This window comes from Pantherophis guttatus, chromosome 1 (genome assembly GCF_059756535.1).
Source record: "Pantherophis guttatus breed Tessera chromosome 1, ASM5975653v1, whole genome shotgun sequence".
NCBI classification, from domain to species: Eukaryota; Metazoa; Chordata; class Lepidosauria; order Squamata; family Colubridae; genus Pantherophis; species Pantherophis guttatus.
In genome coordinates this window covers 128,745,018-128,752,814 of record NC_142063.1, presented here as the reverse complement: position 1 = coordinate 128,752,814, position 7,797 = coordinate 128,745,018, and the positions used below count along the sequence as shown (strand labels likewise).

Below are 7,797 nucleotides of genomic sequence, written 5' to 3'. Positions count from 1 at the left end.
TGCAGAGATGGATAGGTTGACTATGGAATTGAAAGAGAAAGAAGAATTGGAGTACTATCAAGTTTGGAGTAGATGGTATACATGGCTAGAAAATAGGAGTTAAATTATTGTTTAAGAATTATATAATATTGATGACAATATGATTATATCATATTTCTGTGTAAATATTAGTATAATTGAAATGACTGTATAATATAGGATAGTGAACCATAGAAATAGAACCTATGTAAATATGAATGTTATGGATGATATTGATATGGAAATGCTGTAATGAGTGAAAATTTGTGTTTTGTTTTTTAATGTTGAAAATGTTTAATAAAAATTATTGGAAGGAAGGAAGGAAAAAGAAAGAAAGAAAGAAAGAAAGAAAGAAAGAAAGAAAGAAAGAAAGAAAGAAAGAAAGAAAGAAAGAAAGGAGGAGGGCCAAAGTAAGAGCAAACATCCTGGAAATTGCCCTTCCTGCCCCATAAAGAGCCACCCACAGGTTAACCCACGTGGCAGCCAGGAGGGAGGCAATCCAGACTGCCCAGCAAATGAGGCGTGGAGGCTGCCTCGGGTTTTTCTGCACCGGGCGTAGAAGACAGGTGAGCGCTGCGACCCCCTAATTTGGATGGTTCGGGGCGGCGAGATTGCAGGTGGGAGCGGGTCAAGCAAAGGGGCGGCGAGGGAAAACCGCCTTTCGTGCCCGTCTGAAGAGGGTGGGATGCCGGCGTGTTAAAGGGGCAAGAGCGGGAAAGACTCAAGCAAAGCTTCGGAAGAGGCGGGAGGCGCGTTTCCCTCATTTCGAAAAAGGTTCCGAATGGCTCCGTCTGAAACGGGAGGGGAGGGAAGCTCGGCAACCGGGACAGGTGGCTCCCGGATCCAGGAAACCGCAGCCGCCGACGTCGCAGCGTGGGTTGGGTCTCTTTCTTGGCAGGCTGCCTCGTCACGGATAGGAGCCGAGCCTACATTTGGAAGCCGGAGTTTCTCAACCATGGCAGCTTGAAGATGTGTGGACTTCAACTCCCAGAATTCCCCAGCATAGCACAGCTAGCTTGGGGAATTCTGGGAGTTGAAGTCCACACATCTTCAAGTTGCCAAGGTTGACAAATAGTGCAGTTTAAGCAGTTGAATGGTGCAGTAACCATGTCTCAGGAAGATTTTATTAAATATTTTATTATTTAAGTGCCTTAAAATGAACAATGGTGCAGGCAGCCCTGTAAGCTGGGAATGTGAGGTCTGTAGGATTTTTTGAGGGGAAGGGTGTATTGTGAATGTAGTGAGTAGAACATGATTGCCTTTTGTGCACACACTGTGTCTATAACAAACTTGACCATTCATCTGTGTGAATGCTTTTTGCATATGATCACATAATACAAGCAAATACAGCACATAAGACTTAGGAATTTTTTTTAGCAGTTTTAACTTCTTTTTTTTGGCAACTTTATTGGACAGGGTCCCCAGATTCTATAACCAGGACCAAGCTCTGATCCGTACAAGCACTGATCTGTCAGGCTCAGTATTGCCTACAGGGATCATCTCTCCAGATGTTCTTAAAGTTTGACTTTTTTCTATTCCCTTGTGCTTGCATTATGTTGAATTCCAATACCGCATGGTAACTCCCTCCCAAGGTTCCTGTAATTTCTGTAATTTCTATAATTTCATTTCTGTTACTGAGAATTTTGTTAGCGATAAGTCCAGTATGGCTGACCCTCTCGTTGCCTTCGTTGTCTTTTGGGAGAGAAAGTTGTCTGCTAGGTTTGTCAAGAATCTGTTTGATCCTCCACTAGATTCAGAATTTGTTTCCCAGTTGATGTCAAGGTAGTTAAAGTCCCCCATTATTATTGTGGTGTGCTTCCCGAAAGCATCTTGGAGTTCAAATCAGAAAAGCCACCAATTATTGTATCTTGTTCTAAGGCCATTCTATTTTACCACTATATGATGTGAAACTATTTTCACATTGGAGATTGGCTAGTTTTTTTCATTAATTAATTTAATTCAGCTTTTATATTACCTGAACTTTTTACTGCACAAGTGGTCTTTAAAGTACATGTTTCTAGAATTGCAAATTTTGGATCCAGTTGCTTGTTTAATATAAATTAAATATTGACAACCTGGCTATCTCTGATACAGCTATCATATTCAAACTGTGCAAAAATCCGTTAGACCATTAGATAGCAGCAGAGAGATACATCTTTCAGGCCAGGTGATAGGCCTAACATCGGGTAATAAATAGGCATACTATTTTTGGTCATGCCTAAACAATAGACCTAATAACTATATAGACCAGACTGATAAAGTGGCCTATGATAAAGTGGCCTATACTGCTTCTCAGAAGTAGAAAAGCAGGAGAGAAACCAAGACAGACCTAATCTCACTAAGCTACCATCTTTGTAAATAGGACAGAGAAATTAATATAAAGTCCATTGTGGACAAGGTCCTTGAATGGTCTCTTAAAGAGCACATTTTATGAACACTTGTAGAATAATGCAACAATTAACAAGAGCCTGCAAGGATTTTGCATAAACAGTCATGCCACGTTAACCTTATTTTCATTTCTGATTGACATATTATTTTATTAGATTGGGGAAAGTGCTGTGGACAAAGCATATCTTGATCCCATCAAAGCATTTGACATTAATAAAATGGTCCCAAAGATAGAACTGTAACAGATTCATAATTGGCTGAATGATTGCACTCAGAAATACAAATGGCTTGACATTGGAAAGTTCTACTGTGTTGAATGAAACAGGACTCAGCCCTGGGCTCTGTGCTATTCAACGATTTATTAATAACCTGGTTGAAGCAGTTGAGTAAATGATTACCAAATATGCAGCTGATATAAAACTAGACGTGGCCGATGCTTTAGAAGAGAAGGAGAAGATTTTAAAAATTCTAGACAGGTTTGAACACTGGGCTGAAGCAAACAGGATTAAATTTAACACAGATAAATATAAAATCTTGCATGTGATGAGAAAAAAAGGTGCAGTACAGATTGGGGGGGGGGAGAAGATCTGGCTTGGCACAGTAATGAATAAATGTTCTAGGAGATCACATGGTAAGCATGAACCCAGCAGTGTGATGCACTTGCTTTTTTAGGAGGTATTAATGGAAACAGAATTCAGATCACAAGAAGTTATTATGCCACTATGCTTTGCCTTGATCAGACCCTTGTGTTTAATTCAGTGTATTGTAGCTCAAAAAGGACAGCGTCAAGCAGGTGAGTTCTGAGGAGGGCTGCAGGGTGGTGAGAGGGTGAGAAACCAAGTTATTTTAATGATAGTTAAAGAGATAGGTATGTTTAATATGCAAACACAGGAATTGCTTTAACATCCTGAATCTCTTTGACAGACAAACAGAGAAGCTATGGAACAAACTTTAAAAAGTTATTAAGGATGAATATAAAAACAGACTGCCAAAATGAATGTCCAGCCTCTCATTCCCCATCAGTTGTTCAAAGCAATCTGGTCTTTACCAGCTAGTAGTTCGCTCTGGGACTTTAGTGGAGCACTATAATAAAGCTAAATGCAGATGTGTATATTTTTTTATTTGTATATATGAATGGGACAGCAAAGATAAATTATCCCATATACATAAAATCGGGAAAAGATAAACCAAATAATACAAGATTGAAGTTACAGTAACAGCTGTTTGATCACAGAAAACAAGTTTTAATACCGCTATATAAAACTATTGTCTGATGAAGTCCTGAGGAAAAAGGAACCTTATGTAAAAGAGAACTTTTGTAAATATATCAACAATTCAATGAGAGCGCCACAGATATTTTGAAAGATTTCCAAAAGTTTATTGATAATAAGTAAAGACATGGTCAAATTCAGTTGAATACACACTCGTTTCAGAGGAAGGCTCTCTGCATATCAAGTAACCCATACTGCTTCAGTACACAGAACCAGCCATTTATAACTTACTTGTAAACCATTATTAGCTGTAGCTCCTTTATTTATTTATATGATTTATAGAGCCACCCATCTCACACAAGTGATTTAGGGTAGTTTACAAAACAGAAAATCCACCACACAGTATAGCTTAATCTAGTGTAATATGTGAACCAGCTCTGAGTTTTATAGGATTTTTACATAATATATGGAGTCAGGCAGCTAGTCTTTCTGAAAAAATCTTGTTTCAGACTAAATTCATATGGACTTCATGTGCATAACCTGTTAAAGAAAGGCTTGGCATCAGAAGACTCTGGCTCACAGACAGTTCTTGCTCCAAGATCAAAAGCCCTTTGCAAGCAATCATGTTACACCTTTAATAACTGTCTATCTGTTCCCTGACAGCTAGGAACAGATGGGGAGAGAAAGAAAAAGAAGTCAGATATTAAAGTGAATGTTAAAGGAGAATTAGTTGCATCCATCACTTTGGGCTTCTCAGCCATCCTTTGAAAATTGGTATCAGTTTTCACATTTTTCAGAATACTAGAATAATTGCTTTCTGTACATGCATTTCTCTTCATATGTTACTAGACTTTTTTTCTGAATGCCACATCATTATATTAAACAAATCCCTTGGGAACATAAAGCATTCCAATGGACGTGCCTAGAAATATTCAATTTATTTTTGGTTTTTCTTGGAACCATTTCACCACGAAAAATGAATGTTGGAAACGGTGGAGCGTTTGCAAAATAAAATTTCTACTTGCAGCTTTCTGATGGATTCTTTTTAAAAGCAGCCTGACATTTTACTTTCCTTACTGATTTGCATAAAAATTTTTCCTTTTGTGTTGTAAGTTCATCGCTCCCTGCTGCTCTCTTCCCTGTGTGAAGCCACAGTAACACTGAAAAAACAGCAAGGGTGGTGGTGGCTGGCAAAGATTCTTTCTTTCCACTGGAGGGGAATAAGCACTGGGAAATCAATGAACCTTAACTGCTTCAATTTGGCTTCATGGGAAGTTTGCACAGAGTGCAGGAATACCTTAACAATATGTGAGAAGAGCCTGAACTCAGCCAATATGATTTGTGAGCCCAGTTACCCAACACAGTTTAGTGCACTGGATAAACTCAGTGGGCAATATGTAGGAAAGAACTATAAGACAGAAAGGATGAGGAGAAATATTGCCCCAGTGAGAAGGCAAGAGGGCAAGATTTGAGCTTCAAGTTGTTGCTGAACTAGAGCGATGATCAACTCCAGATAGCCTGGAGAGGGATACTGGCAGTATTAGTTAATATCTGGAAATCATAAACTCCTTTTCCATGTGTAAGAAAAGAGTAAATGATATAATTGCTCTTCTGCTATAACTATGTGCTCAACAAAGTCTGTCCATCTTCTTTCCTAAAACTAAGAATGTTCAATTTGCATTCCTTCCATCTGCTAACTGATGGGCAATGTTTTTTTTCTTTTTTCTTTTCTTTTTTTAATGATAAAAACTTAACAGCTTTTATTGATACATGTAACAATCATTTAACATCAGCAGTAGTAACTTCAACTTCCACCCCAGGCTCAATGCTGATAGAAGTTATCTGTTTGACAATCTCTGAAGGACTGTGTAAATCAATGAGGTGCTTATGTATATGCATTTGGAAACGATCCCAAGTTTTGGAATCTTCACCACATGGTGTTTTTCTCGTAGTGATTCGCAGAGTCTTAATAGGCATGCGAACAGGCCCTTTCACTTAAATTTTTTTCTTTAGCACCTCTGATGAGATCTGCACAAACTGTAAAAAAGCAAGAATTCTAACCTTTTCAAGAGACTTCACATTGCGACTTGTCAAAGTAATTCTGATTCGATGAATTGCTACTTCTTGTTCCACAGGGGCCTTCCCAGTATCTTTAAATGCCATAGTTGCCGCGAAGCCTTCCTGACTGACTTAATCCCGGCCTAAGTGAACACCAGAGGCCCAGGGAACAGCGGTGAGTCAGGAAACAAAGAAGGAACCTTAGCACAGACAACCCTGTGTTTTTTTTAAATCACTCTCTTTTGGGTGTCTTCGCATGTAGCAGCTTCTAGCTGACTTTCTGTGGGGTTGGAAGCTAAGTAGGGCTTGATCTGATTAATTCTTGCATAGATCAATTCCCTGGTCTCCCATAGGGAATTCAGAGCTATTGACAAGACTGGGAAGTTGAAAAACATCCTGGAAAAAGTGCATATAGCCACACTGCTGCCAAGAATACTTCATAGCTATCAAGCTTGACTTGAAGATATATTTATTTTTCATGCCGGTGCATTGCAAGGCATTAGGGAAGTAAGTCAGCACAGCGCGGAGAAGTAAAACCAGATCTAGCATTCAGATAGGTGCATAAGCCTTAATATTAATGTCTTCTTCAGGCTATCATACAGTGCAAACAATTTATACCATGCTATTTTTATTCCAGTTTTATTCCTCCACTTCAGTGAAACCTGGTTGTGTCAATATGTGTTGAGGTGACTGTGTTTCTGCCAAGCCTGGCTGCCATAAAGCCATGAAATATCTGCTGGGCACATCTTACTTCTACAGGGATTCATTTGGGCATGATAGTTGACCTGGAGAATTCCCTGCAGTGGCTTGTCTTTGTCATGGCAGAACCATCCAATGTGAAAAGCAGAACATTTCTGTCCCAAGTCAGGACCAGCATGAGAAGTGATGGGCATGTGCAAGAACTTTTTCTTGAAGAAGCCAAACAGGTATGTTAAGAAGGCTTATATTTTGTTTATCAACCTAGTTCTGTCTTCTGAGACCTTGCAGGACGAAGGGCATAATGGAATACAGCTAGACCTCAACATACGAGAGCCAGTTCATTATGGTCTTTTGCATAAAATGTGTCGGTCATGCGACTGGCTTGATTTTACGATGTTTTTCCACTGGTTGTTAAGTGAACACTACGATTGTTGAGTGAACATCGCAGTCGTAAGTGCAAATCCATTGTTCACTAAGAGGACACAATTTGCCGTGAACCCAGAACGGGCAGTTTTCAGCAAAACCATTGCAAAATGCAGTCATGTGACTGCACAATGCTGCAAACAGCCATGAATGTGTTTGTATTGCCAAGCTTCTGAAAAACAGTCGCGTGACTGTGACTGTCAGAACTTCATATATGAGTCATTAAGTCCCCTTTTTCAAATAGGTTGTAATTTTGACTGTTTGCTAAATGACTGGCCATTAAGACAAGTTCCTCTGTGATTCCAAACTATAAAGATTTTCTCCCCTATTTCTCATATCAATTTTTTTTTATAAACTATGAAATTGGCTCATACTGATTTCTAACTTTTTACAAAATAATTAAATCATCAATGTAATAAAAAGCTTTGATATGCATGTTCCGGTACAAGGTTGGATGGATTTTTCTACTGCTTTGCTGCCATATTTAGGAAGCTGATAAATTAAAGGGTTTTTTTTCCTCCTCAGGGTTATCAGACGCCTAACAAACCTTGGTGGAAAATACAACTTTTTGTTTGGGAACCAGTGCTTTTTGGAACATGGGATGGAGTTTTTACTTCCTGTATGATTAACATCTTTGGAGTAGTTCTCTTTCTACGGACAGGCTGGCTGGTTGTAAGTATACGGGATTAAGCAATAACTCATAGAGGTTATTACACTGTGTGGTTTCATTTTTGCTGATCTTTTAAAAACAATGCATGCACTTGTCCTTGACTTACAGCCATTCATTTAGCGATCATTTGAAGTTACAACACACTGGAAACAGCGACTTAACGAGCAGTCCTTGCACTTATAACTTGTTGGACCCATAGTCACGTGATTAAAATTCAGGGGCTTGGAAATTGGTATGCATTGACGCTGATTGCAGCACCCTACGGTTTCATGATCACCATTTGCAACCTTCCTAACTGGCTTCTAACAAGGGAAGCCAATAGGAATAGCC

General features: G+C 39.1%; 1 protein-coding gene and 1 pseudogene across 1 annotated transcript in view; one reads left to right on the top strand and one right to left on the bottom strand.

The window, feature by feature from the left end:
* Positions 1-484: 484 nt before the first annotated feature.
* The window catches only part of SLC12A8 (solute carrier family 12 member 8), a 67,974-nt gene continuing 60,661 nt past the window's right edge, over positions 485-7,797 (top strand). Inside the window, exons 1-3 of the mRNA XM_034423147.3 lie at positions 485-584; positions 6,313-6,601; positions 7,323-7,469. Of these exons, the coding sequence (XP_034279038.1) occupies positions 6,449-6,601; positions 7,323-7,469 (300 nt within the window). The 5' untranslated portion in view covers positions 485-584; positions 6,313-6,448. The remainder of the gene's footprint in view (positions 585-6,312; positions 6,602-7,322; positions 7,470-7,797) is intronic.
* On the bottom strand, positions 5,382-5,885 carry LOC117674391 (small ribosomal subunit protein uS10 pseudogene; annotated as a pseudogene).